The sequence below is a fragment of the Neophocaena asiaeorientalis genome, unplaced genomic scaffold (assembly GCF_003031525.2).
Source record: "Neophocaena asiaeorientalis asiaeorientalis breed wild unplaced genomic scaffold, Neophocaena_asiaeorientalis_V1.1 scaffold505, whole genome shotgun sequence".
Lineage (NCBI taxonomy): Eukaryota > Metazoa > Chordata > Mammalia > Artiodactyla > Phocoenidae > Neophocaena > Neophocaena asiaeorientalis.
This window is the reverse complement of record NW_020174704.1, coordinates 1,169,638-1,195,147: the sequence shown is the minus strand read 5'-3', so window position 1 is coordinate 1,195,147 and position 25,510 is coordinate 1,169,638. Positions and strand designations below refer to the sequence as shown.

The following is a 25,510-nucleotide window of genomic DNA, read 5'->3' as shown; positions in this document are numbered from 1 at the left end:
ATAATACAGTATTCCTCCACTGAGCTGAGGTCATATTATACTTTAAAAATATAAATAAATATATCAAATTGTGAGTTTTAGTTCTATAGTAACCCCAAAGTGTTTAAAATATGCTTTAAAACAGAAGTGGGAAACTGCAGAACATAGTTCCAGACTTGCACTGCTGCTACTGTCAAACACAGTAATTCCTTATAAATAATTCTAATGGTGCACTGCTCTGATTGATTCCAGCAATTTCATTTTACAGGAGTGAACCATACTTTATACACACAGAGAACATATTACTTGAAAATCCCCAAAACAGGAAGAAAAGTTTAGAAAGCTGTCAAATGAACGTAAAGATCTATTTCTGGCCCTCTTCTACACCCTTATAGTTAAAATTTGACAAAAATCCATGGGTACAATTTACAGATTTTGACAAACTATTAATTTAAAACCATTTTCTTTGGGGGAGATGAGAGGAAGTACCTTTAAAACCTGTTATACAAAACTCCAGCTGCCTTTTTATAAAAGTACGTTCCTTAGATTAAAATCATAAAATTAATGTGCAAGAGGTTAACAAAAATGAACTAAAGAGCTTTATTGACATCACAGTACATTCAAGAATAATTTTAAGAACATTACAGCTGAAAGAGAATGGCATGTTTATAGTCTTATTATGCACTATTTTTTGAAAAAATGTAATACAAAGAAATCCTATTAAGTAACTTGGAGCAGCATTTGGAAAAAGTACACCTATTTACAGATTAAAAAAAAAAAAAAAATTCTGGTTTCACCTACACAGCCACAATGTGCCTCTATAATGAGACAAGCCCTTAAAACTCATGGAATTTTTTAAACATCATGGCATTCTTGCCACATCATTCCTCAGCGTTTACGACGGGGAGGGGTTGTTGATCTGAAAAAAAGAAAGGGAAAAGATAAAATTTAAAAATAAAAATGTATTTTATACTAAAGAATCTGCAATTTTCAAATAAATAATATTATATAGGATTTCTAAAATTACTTAAGACTATGATCATTTATCAAGTACCAAACTGAGTTTATTAAAGAGAGAGAGAGAAAGGACACTTTCAACTTTGCATAAATTCAGTCAAAATTTTTTTTTTTAAAAATCAGACAAAATACTTTAAAAAGTATACTACCTTGATCGGGACTTAGACTTGTGTTTGCGGCTTGCCTTCTTACCAGACCTTTGAGATTTCTCCATGGATCGCGATCGACTATGTTTAGGCTTCTTAGCCTTCTTTTCTTTGCTACTTCCTGGAGATTCAGAACTGCTCCTTCCACTAGAATCAGAGCCTGAATGTTTTTTACTGTCTTTGGTAGTACTTTTCTTACTATCCTGTCTAGAATCATGTCTTATGATTTTAACAGATATAGAACCACTCCTAGAGAATGTTCTTTCACTTTCTCGTTTCCTTTTTAACCTATCATCCTGACTACTGAACTTAAAATCTTTTTCTTCCCTTTTTTGTTTCTCTTTTCTTTTATCCTGTTCACGCTCCCTTTCTTTGTCTTTCTTTTTCCTATCTTTATCTATACTTCGACTCCTCTCTTTTTTCCTCTCTTGTTCTTTAGCCTCACCTTTATGCTTATGACTGCTCCCACTAAGATTTCCACGTTGATCATCAATTTTACGCCTATCTCGACTCCTACTGCGACTGGACCGATTGGTTCGCCTATCCCTTGAGCGACTTCTACTTCTACGTCTCTCTCGGGAAGGACTTCGATTTCTTCGTCTTTCTCTTTCAATGCTAGTTCTATTAGACCTCCTCCTATCTCTAATCTTTACTCTAGCCCTATTGCTCTCTATTTTAATTCTGCGAGAGTAACTTCTACTCCTACTACGCCTAGCTTTAATTGTTGGCGATCTACTCCTACTATGTCTCTTTTTTCTTTTAGGAGAAGAAGATCGGGAAGAAGTGCGACTACTACCTGAGCTAGAACTGTACGAAGAGCTAGAGACAGTACTACTAGTACTACTACTTCTGCTATTGCTACTGGAACTACCACTACTGGAACTTCCTGATCTACTCCTTCCTTGTTTCTCTTTTTCTTTATGCTCTTTTTTTGGTTCTAAAACTGACGTAGTTTCATTTGGAGTCCTTTTCTTTTCATTAACCACATCACCATCTGCTTCTCTTGCTTCTAGTAGTGATAAACTATTTTGCTCTTTATGGATAAATTCATTCATCTCTTTTGTAACCCTTTCTGTTTGTTGCTTTTCTTCTGAAACAGAAAAAGACAAAAACAGTAAGAAAGGCAAACGTGCAATGAAAACACTCCCATGCTACCAAATTTCAAGCTATCAGACTACAAAAATACAGCAGCACTATTCAACAGAAATAGAATGCAATAAGCAATTCAGGGTTTTTTAACAGCTACATTTAAAAAGTAAAAAGAAACAGGTGAAACTGATTTTCATATTTTATTAACCCAACATATAAAAAATATTATCATTTCAACATGTGATCAGTTAAAAAGAATATTGAGATATTCTGCTTTTTTTTTTTTTAATGTAAAGTCTTTGAAATACAGTGTGTATTTTATACCTACAGCACATCTCAATTTGCGCTGGCTTCATTTGAAATGCTCAATAGCTACATGCAGTTAGCTGCCTTCCTGGACAGTACAGCAATAGAGTACCAAAGTGTAGAGGTACAGTAAAGCAAGTAAGAAAAGATTTCCCTTTTGTACAGTAAGGCAACTTGAAGGTAAGTAAGTAATTTATAGGAGATTTTTGGCTGTTAACTCTTAATAATTACTTCTCAAATTGTCCAAATAAGACTTTTCAAAAAAGAAATTCTAAATAAATATTCTTTCATTATTCCTAGTATCATTATATAAACTAAAACTGTATACATGTACAGCATTTTACATAAAAAACCTTCTAAAAAGTCCTCTATTATCCTTAAATATGCTAGCTACAAATTACTTTTCAATAGTTTACAATATATTTCCCCTTTCAAAAGTTTTTTCATTTTAAGAACTTTTTTTTTTCTTAAAGAATTTTTGATGTGGACCACTTTTAGTCTTTATTGAATTTGTACAACATTGCTTCGGTTTTATGTTTTGGGTTTTTGGCCTTGAGGCACATGGGATCTTAGCTCCCTGACCAGGAATCAAACCTGCACCCCCTGCATTGGAAGGTGAAGTCTCAACCACTGGACCACGAGGGTAGTCCTGTTAAGAACTTTAATAAGAAATAAAAATACACTAAATAGCTTAACTTACAGCCAATGGAACTAATGTCTCCCAAAACAAAACAAAAAAACTTTTATAAACTATAACTTTTTACAATCAATTTTGACTTTAACTTTGATAAAAACTGCAAATGAGCCAAAACACCTTAGTTTCAGTTACATCACATATTATTTATAATCTAGCCTTGATTCTATCGTTTGGTATTTTTAAGTTGGTTACAAAATAAAAAGAAATATGGGGCTTCCCTGGTGGCGCGGTGGTTGAGAGTCCGCCTGCCGATGCAGGGGACATGGGTTTGTGCCCTGGTCCGGAAAGATTCCACGCGCCGCGGAGCAGCTGGGCCCGTGAGCCATGGCTGCTGAGCCTGCGCATCCGGAGCCTGTGCTCCACAACGGGACAGGCCACAACAGTGAGAGGCCCGCGTACCGCAAAAAAAAGAAATAAAATTCAAAAAAAGAAATATGAACAGAACTGTACAAACATTGAGTCTAAAAGATATACCTTCCATCTGTTTATCATGTAACAGCTGCTGTTCTTTTTCTTTTCTCCAAAAAGCTTCCTGTTTTTGCCGGATTCGGTGCCGTAATTCCTCATCATCAGTGTCAGATGACTCAGAACCTCGGTCGCTCCTCTCATCTTCACTGTCTCCTGATCCATAACCACCCAGTCCACCTGTGTGCATAAAGCCCAGTCTATCATATGTAAAAATTATTCTAGGCACTAAAAACTTTTTAAGGTCCGAGAAGAAAGCTCATTTCTTTTTTCATTGCTTTTTCTTGGAAGAATATGCTTATTCGGGGTGGGGAGGAGTATAAATTACAATGCTTAATGAGAACACAGAATCCTCAAGAAAACTGATACTTAGTATCTTATTCTTTCAAGAATATTTCATATATTTCTCACCATAAGGGAATCTTGAAAATGACTGTCTTACTGTCCATGCTAACCAACAAAGCCATTTAATAGGGCAGTAACAAAGCCTTACTAAAGCATAATCAATTCAAACTACCTTACTCAAATTTATGATGATCCTGAAAATATTTCTAAAATTAACTCTTTCATTATTCAAAGCTTAGAAATCCAAGGGATGCTAAATATTTTTTTCCTAACAAAGTTGGAATACTGTAATTCTCACTGATACAGAAATGGTATGGTGCTAAAACTGCTCCCCACCCTGAAGTGATCTACAATAGTAATCATAACAAAATCACATGGGCATTTGGTTTTACCCATTTCTGTTGACCCTCACAAATATTAATTTGAAATGATGATGTGGAAAAGGCAAATTCAAGCTCTTATATACTTGATAATATATCATGCAAATTGCAAATTACGAACACATCAGTACTATCATGCTGTAAGATAAACCCTTTCCTCTATGTAAAAACTTGACTTGCTGCAACACAATCTAAATAAAGGTCCTTAAGAGCAATAGTGGATAGGTTTTTCCCTATGGCATGTATGTAATAATTCTGAAAGTGAGCTTAAATGCTATCATGGCTAAATTATGAACTATTATAACTTGTACTAATAAACTATGAATTAGTCACCACATTTATAATAATCCCACTGTGAATGCTTTAGTAAAAAAAAAAAAAAAAAACCTTTTAGAGGCTATAACCCTAAAACCTAAATTTTATAAACCGTGTAGGACTAGTACAGTTTCAAAACAGAACACGTAGAGAGACAGGTGTCATTTTTCCCTTTAAGGCCCTCTCACAAATAAGGAGAATACTTACCGAGTCCAGTGAGGGAAGCCAGTGCACTGGACTGTGCCAGCTGTTTTGCAGGAGCTTTGTATCACATCAACAACAGGAACAACATGTTAACACAAATAGCCACGATTTCATAGTCATGAGAGTCTATGGTATTGTTAAATCTACTACTATTGCTGCTTTTTGGGGAGAGAAGAAACATTAAAAACATAACATTCATTTTAAACCAGTAGCATGTCTGGCCTTGAAATTATAATTCTGATGTGAGCTGAAATTGGTTGATAATGAGGAAAAATGTTGACCAGTACAGTGGTATTTTTTTTTTTTTTTTAGGTATGGCCCATAATTCAAATTTTTCTTTCAATATACTTTTTAAGTGTTATTAAAAATATGGGGGGGAGGGGACATTAGCTGCTTCTGTAAATATTATAAGTGGTAAACTGTGAAAATTCTGAAGGTTCATAATTCATTAGGCAAACTAATTATATTAGAAATCATATACCAATACCATGGTATCTATATATATATAAAAAAATCAGGTGAAATTGAACATCAAGAATTTTCCACAATACATTTTATAGAACAGCAAAACTGCTAATCTGTCCTCAGGTAGGTTGGATAAAACAAAAATATCTGTATAGTTTTTAATATGGTGTCTACAAATCTAACCTTTCCCAAAGAGTTAAAACATGCAAGAGAATATTCAAAATCTGCTAGTAATTCAACAAGGACAACAAAAAAAGTCCAAAGTAGCCACCAAAACCAAAAGACCCCCAGAAAAAGAGAACCAAGAACACCCACAATATACCTTTCGTTGCTTTCCGGTGTGCATCTTTGGCTACATAATAAATTTCTTCATCTGTGACATCCAGTAGAATTTCAGTCAGAAGCATTTTTGTCAGCAACATCTAAGGAAGGATATTTTATATGTTTTTTTCTAATTTATTATAGCTACTGATACAGTTTGACATTTTCAAAAAAATTAAAAGGCAAAGCCATTTTATAAAACATTTTTAGAGAAGAGATCAGACCAGCTATTCCAAGGAATAGAGTATCTTGAAAATTATTGTATTATCAAAACTTTAAAAATTTTAAAATCATGTGGATTAAAAAATATATATATGAATTTATCTGTATAGTAGAGAAACTGAATTCTAATTCTAGAGACAAAGTATTTTTTTCAAGTTCCTATTAATAAAAGTTTCCACAAGTGTTTTGAGAGGAACATCCCTTCATTTGATAATATTATTAGTAAGCAGCACAATACTAGTTTCTTATGTCACTTAGGAACTTACATTAACCCTCAGCTCAAAGTAAAATTTGAGGGGAAAAAAACAAGGAAAATAACAAAAAGGCAGTCATTCCATTCTGTGAGATGAAGTCCTTTTTTTCTTGATTACTATAGCACAGCGTACAATCGACTTGAAATAAGAGCTGGATTCTAGCACTGGTTTGGCTACCAACAGCTGTTTCAAATGTGGGCCTCTCTGGGATTCAGATTACTCATCTACTAAAATAAGAGTATACTGAATCAGCTTCATCTAAAGACATTTCAAATATCACTGGTCTTTCAATATGAGAAACGCAGCACATTATATTCCCAATCTCAGAAACTGACAATACACATTATAGGCACTGAAGTCTTTGAGAAATCTTGCAATGAAGAAATATGTTTAACTGTGTTCAATCCAGTGCTTCCTAAATTTATATTTCTATGCAGCCTTTTAATCTTTTTCAGTATTCAAAAAACACATTTTAGAAAAATAATAAATGTTCTCTTGGGTCTCATGTAGTAAAACACTGTTTAAAAATGTGCTTAAATAACTGCTTTATAAGCTGTGATTTCCTATTATGTTACTTGGATTTTGCGGACATTATCACCCAGCAAATATACATTTTATAACTGTTCCACAAGTTCTCTCTCAAGTTTGATAGCCAACCAATAATTAAAAAAAATTATAAACAAGATAAACCCTATAATATAATGTAGCATGTCAATTACACCTCAATTAAAAAAAAATTTTTTTAAGCCTGTACATGGTAAAGGTAAGAAATTTAATGTTCTACCATTTGATACTCTTTCTCTTCTTCGGTCATTTCTGGTTCACTTTGATCTTCTTGAGGAACTGGAGATGGACTTCTGGTGACTTTTCCACTGCTTGCGGCCTCCACATTTTCAGTGTCTTCATCTTCCTCATCACTATCCTAAAAAAAGTAATAGCACTTTCAGGTAGCCCAAATTCATACTTATAATATAAAATAATTATCTTATATATTCTATTTTAAAACCCAAATTAAAGTCTATGAAACAGATATATAAAAATGAAATTTCTCTAAATTACATTTTTGTGCTATAGATTTCATTTAAAATGTTACCTGAGAAGAAATATTAAGACTACAAGATGACTTATGAGAATCAATTTCAATTATTTTTCAATTTTTTTCCTTAGTTAAGTTTTACCTTATTTTATAAATAACTAGAAGCACATCAGGCCCAGAGACTGATTTAATTAATATCCATTATATATGATGGTCCTGACATGAGTGGCGTGTAGAATTTTGGATAAATGCACCACAGTCATATTATTAGCCGCTCCGCGGCATGTGGGATCTTCCCAGACGGGGGCACGAACCCGTGTCCTATGCATCGGCAGGCAGACTCTCAACCACTGCGCCACCAGGGAAGCCCTCAGTGTAACTTTTACAGCTGTAAATGTAAGCTATTTACCTAAAATCATGTGACTTAAAAATCTAAAGTCAGTTTCCAGATATCAGCTAGCTAGTGAAATTTGCTTTTTTTTAGCTACGTAACAGACAGATAAGCAAGAAATGAGGTCTACTTCAGATAGAGGAAATACCAGCAGTTTGTCTCTCTGAATGGTTTTAGGTTTTCAGTATCCAGAGAGCATACCTTAAAAAGGGGACTCTTCTTTAGGCAAAGAAGTATTCCATAGTCACTCTAACAATCCTACTAAGTAAAAGACAAGGTGATCACCTAAATACAACTATGGAAAGACTATTTGAACCAGGGGAAGACACATGTGACACAAGTCCAAAAGCATCTGGGAGAAGAGGGAGGATAATCTCCAGTTTTTTTGACACTTAAAAAAAAACATCAAACCTGAAAATCCACTATTTCATGTCTTTTGAAAAAAATTTTTTTTTCTTTGTTAAAGGTGAACTTTAATAGTGGCAGCCTGTTGTTTCTTACCGGTATAACACCCAGAATAAAATCACATCTTTGTCATGGTTCTTTTGTTAAAAAATAAAAGTAATTTATGGCACTCATGGAATTTAAGCAAAGCCAATCTGCTTAAGTCTAGTTAATCTGCTGTCTTTGAGACTTATTGCTGAAGCAGAAAATGGCCTTGGGAGGAAGAACCATTTCCTGAATTGCATTACTGGCCAGTGCTGTGGCTGTCATACCATCTAGGAGCATACTGTTGCTAAACAAAAAAATTTCTAAGCCACTCAATGCCATCTAACTGATGGAATTCTTTTTTTTTTTTTTTAATATTTATTTATTTTGACTGCATTGGGTCTTCATTGTTGCATGCGGGCTTTCTCTAGTTGCAGCAAGCAGCGGCTACTCTTCGCTGCAGTAGGTGGGCTTCTCATTGTGGTGGCTTCTCTTGTTGCAGAGCATGGGCTCTAGGTGCGCAGGCTTCAGTAGTTGTGGCTCGTGGGCTCAGTAGTTGTGGCTCGCGGGCTCTAGAACGCAGGCTCGGTAGTTGTGGCTCACGAGCTTAGTGGCTCCGCGGCACATGGGATCTTCCCGGACCAGGGCTCGAACCCGTGTTCCCTGCATTGGCAGGCGGATTCTTAGCCACTGTGCCACCAGGGAAGCCCACTGATGGAGATTTAAAGAGTTAAAACTTTATGTTACTTTCAGCGCCTATGTCAAAAACTATGAAAGCTATTACATCCTTTGGTGTAAGTATAGTTCTGTTTTATAGTCCATCACTAAGGAGTTAGCTGTACTACAACAAAAGAACACAGACTTGTTAGTCAAAGTAAAGCCTATTATCTAGCACCCCAATGAATAATTTCTCTCTGGAATGAAATGTTCTATAAATTTGCTGTCCCCTTTCTCCTTACTACCCTCAACAATACATACATAAAAACAATCTCCAATATACTTACTGAAAGTAATCTCAAGGATATTACTCTAATACTTTTTTATAAGCTAAATTAATATCTATTTATTTCAGTACTTTTTTAAAATTGAAGTATCGTTGATTTACAATGTTTCAGGAGTACAGCAAGTGATTCAGTATACCTATTTTTTTTTCAGATTCTTCTCCATTATAGGTTATTACAAGATATTGAACAAAGTTCCCTGTGCTATACACTAGGTCCTTGTTGTTTATTTTACTTATAGTAGTGTGTATCTGTTAATCCCAAATTCCCAAATTATCCCTCCCCCCACCTTTCCCCTTTGGTAACCATAAGTTTTTCCATGTCTGTGAGTCTATTCTGTTTTATAAATAAGTTCGTTTGTATCTTGTTTTTTTAGATTCCACATATAAATGATATCATATGATATTTGTAAATGTAAATTGGTGCAGCCACTATGGAAAACAGTATGCAAGTTCCTTAAAAAACTAAAAATAGAGTTCCCATATGATCCAGCAATCCCACTCCTGGGCATATATCCAGAAAAGATGAAATCTAATTCAGGAAGATATATGCGCCCTCATGATCACAGTAGCACTATTTACAGTAGCCAAGACATGGAAGTACCCTAAATGGCCACTGACAGATGAATGAATAAAGAAGACGTGGTGTGCATGTGTAATATTCCATATACACACAATGGAATATTACTCAGCCATAAAAAAGAAATAATGCCATTTACAGTAACATGGATGGACCTAGAGATTATCATACCAAGTCAAATAAGACAGAAAAAGTCAACTAACTTTTCACACAGATGTCACAAGGAGTTTTATGTCAGGAGTGTCTACTTACAAATTTACTTCTCTGAGGTAAACGAGGGCCATCTCCTCCTTCAGCATCTTCTGCAGCCTTCTTTTCTTTTTTGGACAATTGTGAACGTTGTTGTTCCATTCTTTCTTTCTCCAACTTCTTCTGCTTTTCACGTTCCATTTTTTCAAGACCTTCTCGAATCCAAGCTGGAAGAGTCCTGCGTTTTACTGCATCTGTTTCACGTGGGACAAAATATTCGTAAGTCAGCTAAGTAAAAACTGTAAATGCATGAGTTTCTTATTCTTAAATTTCTACAATCTTTGTAACTTAAAAAATAATTCTGGTGCCGCTTGAGTGCTAGTGACAAATACTATCATTCTCCAGCAAGGCAGTGGTAATACAAACAATCCACCAGGGCTTTCCTGGTGGAGCAGTAGTTGAGAGTCCGCCTGCCGATGCAGGGGACACGGGTTCGTGCCCCAGTCCGGGAAGATACCACATGCCGCGGAGCAGCTGGCCCGTGAGCCATGGCCGCTGAGCCTGTGCGCGTCCAGAGCCTGTGCTCCGCGACGGGAGAAGCCACAACAGTGAGAGGCCCACGTACCGCCAAAAATAAAAAAATCCACTAAACATAATGCTTTTCTTTAAAATCATCAATTTTAATAGCAAGAGTGAACACTGCCTTAATGCTTATAATGTGCCAAGGCACTAGGGAAGTCCATCATCTCTCTCTTAATCCCCAAAAGCCCTAAAAGAGCACTACTATTACTCCATCTCTTTTTAAGTGAGGTAACCGAGGCTCAAAGAGATTAAGTGATGTGCTCAAGGTTACAAAGACAATAAGTAGTGATGTGGGCTAATTCAGAGGCAACTGTTATACTATGCTGCTTCCTAAAATGTGAAAACAGAACAGAATTAAACAAAACCACAAGCCTTCACAGTAAGAATTCATCTGAACTAATATTATTCCTTAAGTTAAAACAGAAGTTAGAATCTCTCTAAAATGTCTACTTTGTGATAAAAAAAAAAAAGAGAAAGACTTAAGTGCTAGATTTGGATGTCCAGATAAAAAGGAACATAAATATGTAACTTGTCAGTTGCAATAAACTAGTTCTATTATGTTATTTAAAAATTAAAATTTTCTGCCAAACACTATGGAAAGTGAAATAAATTAATCTGACAGCAGTAATATCAGATGAACTGAGAGTGCAAAGAGTCCATAGAGAACAAACAGGAGGTTTTAAAGGGGGAACTGATCATATACTGGCATAATGTAGCTATCAACATTGAAGAAATATCAACATGCTATGGTCACAATAAATTTAAATTTCATCACAAAACCTGGAGTTTAAGGTAAAGATTCATTTTAAAGAAACATATTCAAAACTTTAAAGATTTTAGATAGCATGCATCTTTTTTGTAATTTTAAGGTTTATGACTATAAAAAGATAGGATTTTAGGGGCTTCCCTGGTGGCGCAGTGGTTGAGAGTCCGCCTGCCGATGCATCACTATGGAAAGTGAAATAAATTAATCTGACAGCAGTAATATCAGATGAACTGAGAGTGCAAAGAGTCCATAGAGAACAAACAGGAGGTTTTAAAGGGGGAACTGATCATATACTGGCATAATGTAGCTATCAACATTGAAGAAATATCAACATGCTATGGTCACAATAAATTTAAATTTCATCACAAAACCTGGAGTTTAAGGTAAAGATTCATTTTAAAGAAACATATTCAAAACTTTAAAGATTTTAGATAGCATGCATCTTTTTTATAATTTTAAGGTTTATGACTATAAAAAGATAGGATTTTAAAGTATCATTTCCTAACATATCAGAGTATTAGAACAATTTAAGAAAAGAAAACATCCTTTTTACATGATCAAAAAATCATGCCAATTGTGGTTCACTAAACTTAAATAGCTACCAATTTGTGGCGGCTCCTGCTTCACAGGAAGTGCAATAGGTGAGCGCTGCCGATCCCTGAATGATGATGGTCTTTCTCTTCGATTCTGGGGAGGTGCCGGAGGTCCTGGAGGTCCTGGTTGCCAATAAGGAGGATGAAATCCACCTTGCGGTGGACCAAAAGCAGCCCCATGCTGAAAGAGTATTGCAGTTTATTTTTCTTCACATTAATACAACATACTCTCTGGGACACACGTGTGTTATGAACTGGGACAGTAGAAATCCATGTGTGCAGCAAATCCAAGAATTCCATGGTTCTAATATCCACCGATATTTCTGTAGCCCCAAGAACCTAGGCTTACTTTTCCTAAGAAAGATAAAGATTTTCTGCCTACGTAAATGCAAAGAGCCATATAAAATCCAGCTGATAATATACTATATTCAAGAAGTATAAAAAAGGATATATAAATGAGCTTTTTCATTCTGAATCCATTTATATCCTTCCACTACCAAGAAATCAAATAAATGCCAGTTTTTCTGTAACTAGAAAACCACAGGAAAAAAAAGTTTTAAATCAATTCCAACTTCCTAGTTATGAACTTATTTCTATCATCTTGCAAGAAATATCTATTTTAAGCTAAGATAAAAGCTACTGAATCATAACATTATATTTTTTTTTTTTGTAACTTTGCCATTTTCAGATGCTTTTCTAAGCCAGATGCCAGCAGAGCTCTTTGTCTTGTTAGCATGGGGATCTACCAAGCAAATGTTGTGTAAGTAGAAGCTCCCCACTACTACATTTTTTCAAAACAAAGAGAAACTGTCCTATCTGTATACCAAATATTCATATACAAAAAGTATCTGAATGAATAAGAGGATTACTGTCTCAAGGTGAATACTGTTTACGATTATGACCATTATCCATACAATTAGTGAAATGAGTTTTTTCCAAAATTTTAAATGATAGCTCAGTTTAAAGGTAACGATTGCAATCAATTATTTCAAAATGACACCTAGCACTATAATTTAAGGGTGGACCCTGGCAGAGTGATTAGAGAAAATATAGCCCCTCTTAACGACACTATTCCCCATAGAGTTCTATGTCCCTAGGAATGAATTAGATGCTACAAAGAAAATTATGTACAATTCCATTAACATGTCATGTCAGAATGGAAAAAAAACGACAACACTAGAAAATGTCTTAACTCTACATAGCCGAAGGAATTGCATTTAGGAAGATGATCTATGTTCTTCATGTATTTTATTCATGTCTTAACCATAATTTTTGGTAAATAATGTATTCAACTACCGTGCATTTTCTAAACTTTATTTAATATTTAAAGGTACCATCTTGAAATTAGAAAACAAAACATCATATAGCTATTGCACTTACACATTTTGCATTTATCCAAATTTTTCCCTAACAATCCTTTATACCATTTTCCTAAGCAAATCAAAAACCAGAAAATAAAAATCTAATGATTTTAATACTCAAAAACTGATAACTTTTTTTGAGACATAATATGTGCTTATCTGTACAAGACTGAAAAGTGAAACACATATCTTAGGTACTCTTGATGAGACACCTCCAAAGAATGGATTACGTGCACATCTACAATATTAAAGCAACAAAATATCTTTCACCTGATAGTCAAACTGGTTCACTGGCCCCACTGCAAAATTATCGGGTGGTCCACCAAAGTTGTGATTGTTCTGGTTAAATATATGCCTGTTGTCAGGGGCAAATTCCCCACTGTCCTGACTGTTGCTGTCTTCGGAAGGAGGAACAATGTCCATTGGGCCTGGTGTTGGTGGCATCCATGGCTGCTCTGGAGGGGGGTGTGGGGGCTGCTGATGCATTCCCCATTCTATTCAGGATTTAGGCATAAAAACATTCAACAGGGGTTATAACAAAATCAGCACACATCTTTAAGATCTCAAGAAAGCTACATTTTTTCAGTAAAGAAACACATTAAAAAATTTATGACTTCTTGGTCCAATTTCTTTTGTATACCTTAAAAATAAGCAATGAATTAATCTAATAAATAATTCGAATGAGCTAACTTCCACTCTAATTCATATCCTAAACAAATGGAAACCAAATGCCCAAAATTATTTTTAATGAACATAACAAAATCCAAAGCAATCTTCTGTTGAATTTTTCTATTTCTGTTCAGTAACAATACCATAAAAATAATACCTTGAGATTTTTATATAATTTCTTTCTTCCGTGAACACATTTATCCTCACAACATCCCTGTGAGGTAGGGAGAAATCAGGTACTATTTTTGCCAATTTCAGGAAGGGAAATTGAGGCACACAGAGGTAAATCACTTGCCTGGGACACAAAGAACACCAGCAGAGTAAAGTTGGGGAAGTGGGAATGCCAGGGTGAATCACTGATGAACTTAGGAACCAAAACATTTTCAAATGTGGGAAAATTTGGCACAGACTCCAGAAAACTAGAAATGAACTACTTCTCAGTATTAAAGATTAGAATATTCGTTATTCTTTTAAAAGTGATATTAGAGGATTACTTCCTGAGTTTTCCATTCTTACATTGAGAAACAATAAGTACTAATAAAGAAAAGGAGCTATGACTCCACCATTAGCATAATCAAAATAAGATTCACCTATAAAAATGTGAAGTGACTGTTAAATAATTAATAACACAAGTCATAGAAAACTGAACTAGCATCAAGGAACCTAGTCATACTGCGAAGTAAAAAAGCAAACAAACAAAAAAAAATAAACAGATAAAAACTTATGGAAGATCTTCACTATCTGAAAAAAAGGGAAGAGAGAGATGGGTGGATGGTAGGGGCAGAGTATATTTGACAGACTAATTTGTCACATAGTGACACAATTTTTCTTTAATTAGAGACTAGACATGTTTTGCTCTGCCAGTGCTGCTGCTGAAAAGGCCAGAGGTTGCAACAGAGAGACATAGAATGCTCTCTTCCCTAGATGCCAAGTGAGGTTTCCAGTGTTCCCAGCCCCTGTCAGCCTAGGAATGAAGAACCAAGAAAAGAATCAAACTGAGTGCCACAATGCTAGCAGATGAGTATAGAATAATTTTAACCACAAAATTTCAAGGTCAAATATAATTGAAACTGCCTAGTCTTTAAGAAGCATTAATTTCAAGAAGTCATAAAACTAAGCAAATTAAACAATTTAATTTTAATCCTCATTTTATTTTAAAAATAGTCCTAAAATTTGGAAAACATAAACAACAAACCTGGTTGCCACATTCTGTTAAAGTTCGAATCCCCTTGGAAATTCCCATGATTGTTTGGACCAGACTCCATTGTAGACATATCTTGTCCATTTGGCATCATTCCTGGTGGTTGTTCTACCATGCTTTGCTGTCCTGAAGCTTCTCTTTGGGCAATCCAAGCTTGAGCCAATGCAGCCCAGTCAATCTGGCCTAACATAATTTAACATAGCAGAATTTGGCATTCAGAATGTAGGAGCTAAAAAAACAGTGCCTCTATGTAAAACAAGCTTCTCAGTTATTCCTTACTAGAGATTTTAAATATTACACAATGTTATAGTTGAAAATAATACATAAAAATAACCCATACTCAGGCTATAAAATAATAAAAATTACTTAAGACATTCAGAAAATTACTTAAGACATCCACAAAAACACTTAACCAATTTCTAATATTAACTCATAAGAAAATTTATTCCCTGCACCTTAAGTTTACTGAATTTTTTAAAACTCTTATTCCTTTTTTAAACCACTATGAAAACAAATGATTAACCTCACTCTTTCTCTAACAGGTCTATTCTGGATCCTATATACCTCACGTGAATATAGATAGCTATTCTCGTTCCTTCTCAGTCACCCTTCTTTAGCATCTTTAACTCCCTTCTCTAGTCAAAATATATCTCCTTAACAACTTCTTAGCCATTCTTTATTCAAAATTCATTGTTTCTGCTATCTTAAAGTTCCTCCTTTCATCATATATCTATAGTTAACATTTTAAGATCTAATTCTATTAATAAAGTAAACAAAGTAGATTAAGATACAGTTTTTTACATCTCAGTTTAGCAAAGATTAAATAAATACATTCTCATACCTTTTGATGAAAATGAAGTTAAACTTGACAATGTACATCTAAAACTTTTAAACGTACAACTGTGATCTATCAAACCTAGCTCTTAGATTTTTTTTTCCTAAGAAAATAATTGGACAAGTAATAATGGTACATATACAAAATTATGGGAATGACTTCAAAAAGCAAAAAGTCACAGACAATCTATCATCTAAAAGTGGATTTATTACAGTACAGTCCTATAACAGAATGCTATGTAGCTATTAAAAAAAAGAAATAGGATAAGATTAACCCAGTCAAGGCAGGACAGTGTAAGGGGTCATATCAGGTTAAAATTGGCTATGAATTAACCACTGCAGGAGCTAAGTAATAAATGGGGGCTCCCTATACTCGTTTCTACATCTGTATATGCTTGAAATATTCCATATTAAAGAGAAATTTAAAAATGATACAGCATACCATCAGTTGACTATGATCTACATAGAATTTTAAGATACCGAATTAACAAAAGTATGATTAAGCAACACATTTAAGACTTTCCTCTTTCTTTAGAAAACAAGAACTAAATCAGTTTTAAAAATATTAAAATCTACATAAAGCTTTCTACTCTTTGAGGAAATCTTCCAAAGGGAAATCCATTCCCTAATATGTATGCTAGGTAAGATTATTTACAAGAAAAAATTAAAATCTGACCATAAAATGATCCAATAAACCAATCCCAACTCTACCTCCCTTAATTCCAGTGCCTATGTCCCACTCATCTCTATACACACCCCTCCCCCGCTCCCCAAATTTAATTTGTTTCCTTACTTGGATCCTGCTGGTGCTGGAATGACTGCATCCATTGTTGTTGATTCAAGGGCCATTGCTGCCAAGGCTGTCCTCCTTGATCCCACATCCTGACTTTTAAAGTGTATCTGGTTTTCTGTCTTCAACAAAATAAACATAGCTTAAAAATGAGAATGAGTGTTCTTTAATGTTAAAGCTCACACATCAGAAATTATTATATGATGATACATTTATGTGATCAGAGCTCTAAAATTCTGCTCAAAAGGTTGCCAAAGGCAATTGGAATTTTTTAGTTGGCAAGCAAGAGTAGAAAATTTCATGTTAATGCTGATGTCAAGAGTTTGGGGGCAAGCACAGCTCTATTCAATTTAGCTCAAAAGGGGGAAAAAATATAATTTTTCCCAATATAACTCTCTGAAAATGTAATTATTTTGAAGATTATTTAAAAAAAGTGATTTAGCCTCCCTCAAAGCAAGGCTCACTGAAGAGGGTAACCAAATAGCTCTAGCTAATGAAGGAAAACTCTTCCTTATAAATTATAGTTAATGAATGCATAAGGTAGAAAAGACTTAGAAAATTGCCATATTGTCAAACCTAATAAAAACAGCTGATTCAGGCAGTCTTTGAAGAAAAGTTGATGGGAAATCAAAAATTCAAAGGTTGCCGAAATATCATCTCTACAGATTAAGTGTCTCCTCACGAGATACAAAATTACATCCCCAGAATCACTATGAATATTTTCACCAAAAATGTTTACCTGAATCCAATTGAGCTTTCAGCTCTCACTTTCAGTGTAAAGAAGTTATTAGGGGACAAAGGTACTGGCCAAATAGTATCAAAAGAAACAATCAGACAAATCTAGAAGGTGAGACAGTCCACAAAACCAGGTATCTTTTCTTTCCTTTTTATTGGTGGGGGGCCGCACTGCACAGCTTGTGGGACCTCAGTTCTCTGACCAGGGATTGAACCCGGTCACTGCAGTGAAAGCCCGGAATGCTAACCACTAGGCCACCAGGGAACTACCCAAGACCAGGTTTCTTAACATATAATTAACATGGAAAAGAAGAGGGGAAAAACATACATTAATACCTATTAAATCTAGGTGATGAGTATGGGGGCAGGGGGGTTCATCACTAGTTTACTTATCTGTAAACTAGTTTGAAAACGTCCATAATAAAAAGTTTTAAATGCTTACAGTCATTTTATTTCTGTACTTCATCCAACACTGATATACAACCCTATTCAAGAACCAATGACACACATAGTAAGCAGAGTATGTTTCTTCATTTTTGTACCCCAGGACTTAGCACATAGCAGGCATTAAATAAATGTTTACTAAATGAATCCTGTCAGACTGACCTTTTCCTCTATTCTAAAAATAATACAAAACTACGCCTTAGTATTTATTGCAGGGTCACAAAAAGTGGGAAAGCCAGATATTAAGGAAGTAACAGACACCAACTTTAATACGACAATTGGCTACTACAATCCAGGCTCTTAGAGCTTGCAACCAGTCTTTGCAGCATTCTCAGAATGTTACATAGTTCTGTCAATGGCAGATCCTGACCTCTCAATTGAAGAACACTGTACATTAGGAAAGATGCATTCCTTTGTTATACCTTGTTTACTTATGAGTCAAGTGCACTTATCTTCTAGTTGTACAATATTCTATTATAATGGGATTATTAGAATACGGCAAAATAGGCACTAAATAGTACCACACCTGAGGCCAACAACTGTACTGGGTATCAATTCCAAGCTAAAAATACTTACTATACCTTTAAAGCCCTTTAAAGACCAATAACTCATTAGCACTCTTGAAAACTTTAATTAACTTTAATTAAAAGGTAACTAAATAAATAAAGAGGAACACCCAGAAGAAATACCAACTGCTATTTTGACTGACCTCAGAGGTTCACCTTCTGTTTAAAATTTAGGTTGATTCAGAACGACAGCTTGGAAGCATAGCAGCAAGATTACTTACGCCCTGAAAAAAAAAAAAGTGTATGTTTGCACTTAAATTATGAAGAGCTATTTGAACTAATAAAAATAAATTCTAGAGCTGCAACACGGAAGTGTGATCATCTCCAAATTAATTTGAACTTTCTCTTCCATTAATTTTATAATGAGAAAAGATTTACCATTATAAAGTTAAGGGAAACAGGTACATCACAAATGAGAAGGCAAAGCTTTAAAAACATTTTTCTTTCAAAAATATCTTTTTTATTTACTTGAACAATTCATTAACAATACAAAATAATGTCAAGCAATTTAGGAATTGTTATATATGCTGAGAAAAAAAGGAACAACAAACATTTTAAAAGATTTCATCCATCTGATATGAACTTAAATGGTACAAATAAGGTAATAAATTCAGATTTTTCTATGGAATTCTAAGTTTAAAAATTACATCAGCAAGGTGAGAACAACTTGTCCCTCAAACGGTTTCATCTTCTTCCCATTAGATTTTTTTTTTTTAGATTTTTTTTGATGTGGACCATTTTTAAAGTCTTTATTGAATTTGTTACATTACTGCTTCTGTTGTTTTTATGTTTTGGTTTTTTGGCCATGAGGCATGTGGGATCTTAGCTCCCCAACAGGGATCAAACCTGCACCCCCCTGCACTGGAAGGCAAAGTCTTAACCACTGGACCACCAGGGAAGTCCCCAGATTAATACCCAGATTAATACCTTTTTAAAGCTGATAGAAAGACAAATGCATTCATCTTTTTACCTTCCAAAGGTACCAGACAGCTTCTTGCTGCCCTAAAGCAAGTGACCAGCAGTCACTAAGCAGCAAATGAATAAACGAATGGTCTATAGGTTCTTCTTTCCCTCTGTTTACTTTTAAAGGTTAATGATAAGAAAGCTGTTGACTATATACAGGAGAACCAAAAAAGCTGGTGTAAGCAGAGCTTGCTATGTTTTCCAAAGCTCTAATAGCACATCAGAGTTCAGTGCATAGATTTTTCTGTCGCAGGTTGTAAACTCATACAATGTAGGCATTATAACTAGCGCTACACAGTGCGTACTGGAGTTGCAAATAGATGTGCACACAATAAAACCACTTTAATGATGAAAATGATGTATATTGACTCCCTATCATCCCTTCCAATACATAGACTTACTTTTCTAGAAATCACTCTAAACTAAGTTTCTTTTACTTACTCCTGTTTAATGGTTATCACGACCAACGTTTTCAATTCCCCTTTTAAGTTTTCTGATTACCACTTGTCACCTAGACTTAAGAACACAAGCCCTGGTTCATGATGCCTGCCTATACCACTCACTAGCTGTGTGAATATGTGCAAATTAACTACTCTCTAATCCTTGGTTTTCTCATCTGTAAAGTGGTGAATGTAATAAATGTCTACCTCATAGGGTTACTGTGAGGATTAAATGGGAAACATATAAAAACTTGGCACAGAAAGCTTCAATAAGTAGTGGTCAATATCACCACTAAGACTTTCTCAGTATTGTTTTTGATAGCACTCAAGTTTACAACTGGAGGTGGGGACGGGTGATCAAGCCAATCCACTTCTACTCAATTCCATTATCTTCTCTTAAAGCAATCTAAGACTTATCCAGATTTCATTTTATCTTTGGAATGTCCCTACTTCTCACAATATCATAGGTTGCAGCTTTTATTAAAACAAAACAAAAACTTCCATGTTTTCCTACGCACAAAGAGCTTTTACTTGCATATTTTCAAGAGTGATCTGTATTATTTGTAGCCATTTTTCTGTTTGTTAAAACCAACCGCTTCTAGTTTTACTATGCTTTCCAAAGCTCTTTTCCCCCTAAAGTTTTTATAGACGCTATTATTCAAATACAATGATTGATACACTTAGGCTGAGAAAAATATGGAAAGGATGTGAACTGTGAGAAACAGAGCAGAATAAAACGCAGCAAAGAAGGTAACAGTAAAAGTCAAGGAAGTAAGAAGTAAGAAGCTATTTAATAAAATGCTTCAATTAAATCTGCAATTGAGAAACTTTATTTGGCTACAGAGGGTGTATTGAACAAGGGTGTAGGTAAAACACCAAATGTTCAGTCTTTTTGGAAGACAAGTTAGCATTAAAGTATTTTATCAAAATTGTAAATAATCATCCCTCTGACCCAGCAACTCCACTTCAAGGACTTAAAACCATGGATGAGCATACACACCATGTAACTCAAAAACCTGCAGCATGTCTGTAACAGTGAACATCTGCTTTCAGAGACACTCAAAGGGCAGTAGGTGAGATAAGAGTGAACCATACAGTGGACTCCTATTCAGCCATTAAAATGAATAAAGTAGACTTTTATATGCTGACATACACTGATGTACGAACTGTATTATGAATTGTATAGTGAAAAAAATCATGTGATACAGGATGAATAATGATGCCACTTGACGTTCCTTTTTTTTAAAGAAGAACACAATTTAGTATAGAAAATTCCTAAATTACCAAAAACCTCTTAAAATTGGTAAGCTCTGGAAAGGGAAAACAGAGATGAGTTAATTTTAATTTTTTATTCACTATCTTTCTATATTCTTTGAATTATTTAACCATGAGTGTGTATTTTTTAAAATAAATCTACTACAGATTTTTTAAGATACGAAGAATCAGGAAGCTGGTCATGAAAATCTTCACGTATTTTGTCTTGGCTCAAACGAGAATCTTCTTGAGGGCAGTGGAAATGTCTTAATAGTTATTTGAATTCTCCAAAGTGCTTTGCCCATATTAAGTGGTAAAATAATTTACTCATTCACTGAAATTTATTATCAAGTAAATATATTAATATTCAACAATGAAGATGAAACTCTAGTACTGCTACTCTGACTTTATAACATCAAAAATCAATTCCAATTTATTTATTCTTCCTTTAGCTTTAATTTTAAAGATTCTTAAGCTCCATTTCTCAAGTTTAGAGAAATGTGATAATTGATGAGCCAGGCTACAAGACTTTCCCTTTACAGGGTTAAATTAATTGCTATTTCCTTGGAAACAACTGGGATTTGGGAAGAACAGAAAGATCAACAACCAGGATTTGCTGCAGATTATGCACATTATCGCACAGAGCTATAAAAATCTAGTTTATGAATTTGACCAGTGTTATGGATTGACTTGTGTCCCCCTAGAAGATATGTTGAAGTCCTACCTCCACTCCCATTAACTGTGAACATGACCTTATTTGGAAATAGGGTCTTGGCAAACGTAGTCCAGTTAAGTTGAGGTCATACTGGATTAAAGCAGGTCCTAATCCAGTAATGATTAGTGCTTTTAGAAGAAGACACAAGACAGGGAGAATGCCACATGACTACAGAAGCAGAGACTGGAATAAAGTGTCTACAGCCAAGGAAAGCCAAAGATTGCTGGGAACCAACAGAAACTAGAAAGAGGCAAGGAAGGATCCTCCCCTAGAGGAGAGACAGAAGAGAGAAGAAAGAAAAGAAAAGAAACGGGGAGAGAGAGAGAGACAGAGAGACAGAGAGAGAGAGAGAGAGAGAGAGAGAGAGGGCTGTCGAGCACACATGCATGAGCCTACCAAAACTTTTATTTCAGTCATATCTGTAGCCTGGAGAACTGTGAAAGAACAAATTTCTGTTGTTTTAAGGCCAGTTTGTGGTAATTTGGTACAGCATCCCTAAGAAACTAACACAGCCAGAAATGAGTGTCATTTATCTTATTTCTTAGATGACTCTATATTAGAACATTCATTGCTCTGAGGTTCTTAAAATTACTTGCTTAAATGACAAACATTAATATTTGCAAAAGTCATCCCTTAGACCATGTGACAGATAAATGAGAATGAAACTGTAGTGCTTGTTTTAAAGCCCTTAAGCATCAATTGCAAAATCAAAGAAATACAGTAACACACCCATCCTTTGGTGCATATAATGAAATGTTTCTCACATCAAACACAAAGTTTAGAAACCACAAAATGCAACAATCCTCTTCTCCCCTGCCATTTCAGTCTTACACTCCAGGTAATGGATCTCAAAGTCAAAAAGAAATCATTTGGATCAATTCAGATTAGGTGGAAATGGCACTAACAAAGTTAATCTTGTAATTATTTGAAAGGTAGTAACCTTTTTTGATACTTGATGTGACATGCATTTTAGTATATACTGAAATACTTTGTAGTCTGCAGCTCAAGAAAGGTAGTCAAAAAATATTGGAGAATTGAATACTTTGGTTATAGATACCAAAAAAAAGTGGTAATTGAAAAATAAATTTGGAAGAAAAAAAAAAGAAATGTAAAAAGCCTAAAGGAAACAACCCCTCAGTGGCAACAAGAACACATGTCTTGGTTCTAATACCATTCTCTAACAAAGGAAAGGAATCAGGGATCATTAGAGAAATAGCTGATTCTTAGAACTGGGGCAAGAAATACACAAAATGAGCCTGGAGCATCTTGTAGTGCCAGGAAGTAAGAAGATGCTCAGAAAAAGGGGGAGGGGAAAAAAGGGGGGAGGAGGAAGATGCGGGCATGTCAAAGGTGCACAGTAGACAACTGAAGGAGCTACCAATGTCCAAAACTGGAACAATCTGGGCAATAAAATAAAGTAGTACTGGATTATAACACAAATTATGACATAAAGATCTATTGAATCCTTACTGACATAAATAAATTGGAGGGAAGAGACAAATCTTCCATGCGGAGGGATTCCAAATAAATTATGTAGATACTCCACCCTAAAGGAGGGAGAGTTTAACTCTCCACTCCTTAAGTGTGCTTTGTGCAAAGGGACTTCCTTCCCAAAGAGTACAATATGGAAAGGAGGGAGTGGACAGAGGAGAGTAACTTTACGGTGGAGAAATTAGACAAATACTACCTCAAGCAGGTGATCAAGGACAATATCAACATGATAAGTCATGTTCATAGTATGTAGCCTTGATAGAATGTGATGAAAAAGGCATTTTACCTCTGTGATCTTATTCCTCAAAACCCCTAATACCAGTCTTATCATGAGAAAAACATCAGACAAATTCCAATAGCAGGTCACCCTACAATATCCCTAGCCAGTACCCCTCAAAACTGTCAAGGTCACTGTATTACTTTGCTAGGGATGCCATAACAAAGTACCACAGACTGGGTAGCTCAAACGACAGAAATTTATTTCCTTATAGTTCTGGAGGCTAGAAGTCCAAGATAAAACTGTCATCAGGGTGGGTTTCATTCTGGGGCCTCTCTTCTTGGCTTGTAGATGGCTGTCTCCTACCTTTGTCTTTATGTGGTCTTCCCTCTGTGTACTGCTCTTTTTATAAGGACACCATTATAGCACACAGGGCCTACCCTAATGACCCCATTTTACTTCTTTAAAGACCCTATCTCCAAATACAGTCATATTCTGAGACACTGAAGTTAGGTCTTCACTGTAAGAATTTTCAGCCTGTAACAGTCATAGAAAACAAGCCTGAAAAACTGTCACAACCAAAGAAGACTAAGAACACATGACAATTAAATGTTATAGGGTGTTCTAAATAGGATCTTGGGCTAGAAAAAGGACATTAGGTTTAAACTTAGGAAATGTGAATAAACTATGGACTTTAAATAACAATAATGTGTCAATATTGGTCCATTCAATGTGACAAATGTACATGTACCATACTAATATATGTTAACAATAGGAAAACCTCTCTGAGGGGGGTTGGGGGGTAGTTCATATGGTAACTCTGTACTATCTGCTCAATTCTTCTGTAAATCAAAACTGTCCTAAAAAAGCAAAGTCTATTAACAACAACAACAACAAAATTTTAACATACAGTCTCAATCAACACCATCTTAAAAGAACTGATTTACTGTTACCTTACCTACAGCCACGTAACACCTTACAAAACACCTTCAAGGTTCCGGTTTTTGTTGCGTTTGCCTTGCTGCACTCAAACCAGAAATTCCAAGTTTATTTTGTTGTTCCATGAATTAACCACCAACAACCAAAATGTGTCGAGTACCCATGATGTTCAGATGACAAAAATATCCATCACAGGATAATAAAACTGAAACGTTGGAAGCTACCTCCTTCTTTCCCGAACCTTACTTAACACAGTGTCTATGACTTTAAAAACACAAGGTTAATACAAACTAAGGAACCTAACTGTAGTTAGTTAAAAGGACACCGTTGCCCTTCGCTGCGCCTGCGGAATCGGAGGTGAACAGCAGAGAAGGTCCAGGTCCGGGCCCCTTCTTCCTCTGCTCCCCTGCACCCCCTCCCCATAAGGGGGGGGGGATTCCCACTGCGCACGCGCAGTGCTTAACGGCCGGTCGGGAGCCCAACAATCACTCCCTTCTCTTCCTAGAGGGAACTCTCACAGTTAGAGGGAGAGGTCGCGAGCACTCTCCTTAATACGAACATTTCCTTTAAACCGGGAGCAGCGCCGTGATTCACCAAGTCAAGCGGACGCCACCGCTTTAAGGGAGATGAGGTTCCAGCGGTCGCGCCAGGCAGCGTACGCAGCCTACGTGTTTAAGTTATACTACCTTCGCCACAGAAACCAAGAAGATTCTAATGAACCGGAAAGTCCCCACGCCTAATCGTTCTCCACCACTTACCCACTCTGATTCCGGAACACCGTGTCGCCACCGTTCCTATAATACCTCTCCAACCCTTTCGATGCTTCTACTTCTTCGCGAACAAGACAAGATGGCGCCCGATTAGTCTCACCCGGAAGTGAATAATAATAACATCCGTTTGTCATTTGAAGCCATACTGTCCCCCAGCCAGGTCTTTGACCACGTGACTGTACCCGGTTAACATTGTTTCAACGCCATTTTTGTTATGGGCAAAACCAGCTCGACTATGTAGTCAGCACCATGCAAATGTCTGGACATTCCTGTACGTTACCTTTTAACGTAGCCAGCGCCATGCCCGACCCACTTTTATCTTTACAGTGGGCAGAAAGCCAAGAGTTTGA

At 35.6% G+C, this 25,510-nt stretch overlaps 1 protein-coding gene across 6 annotated transcripts; it reads right to left on the bottom strand.

Annotated features, from left to right (window-relative positions):
- Window positions 1-555: 555 nt before the first annotated feature.
- Window positions 556-25,251, bottom strand: PNISR (PNN interacting serine and arginine rich protein). Of its 6 annotated transcripts, none has more exons than XM_024759330.1 (13): window positions 25,149-25,251; window positions 18,515-18,595; window positions 16,630-16,748; window positions 14,997-15,185; window positions 13,403-13,626; window positions 11,781-11,952; window positions 9,894-10,084; window positions 6,990-7,127; window positions 5,731-5,830; window positions 4,947-5,000; window positions 3,709-3,879; window positions 1,146-2,232; window positions 556-898 (listed from the first exon to the last, which is right to left on the bottom strand). In XM_024759330.1, exons 3-13 carry the CDS (start codon window positions 16,715-16,717, stop codon window positions 868-870), a joined length of 2,445 nt encoding a protein of 814 aa, XP_024615098.1. In that variant the 5' UTR covers window positions 16,718-16,748; window positions 18,515-18,595; window positions 25,149-25,251; the 3' UTR covers window positions 556-867. The 6 variants fall into 6 exon arrangements, with proteins under 6 accessions (XP_024615098.1, XP_024615099.1, XP_024615097.1 ...); XM_024759331.1 differs by having other exon boundaries at window positions 16,630-16,768; window positions 25,149-25,248; XM_024759329.1 differs by having other exon boundaries at window positions 16,630-16,744; window positions 25,149-25,248.
- Window positions 25,252-25,510: the final 259 nt, after the last annotated feature.

Coding starts and splice junctions, on each gene's coding strand:
- PNISR (XM_024759330.1), bottom strand. CDS start 16,717: ATGTGGGATCAAGGAGGACAGCCTTGGCAGCAATGGCCCTTGAATCAA. Junction 7,128..9,893: donor TACCTCAGAGAAGTAAATTT/GTAAGTAGACAC, acceptor TACTTTTTTTAG/GATAGTGATGAGGAAGATGA. Junction 5,001..5,730: donor ACACCGGAAAGCAACGAAAG/GTATATTGTGGG, acceptor TGTGATACAAAG/CTCCTGCAAAACAGCTGGCA.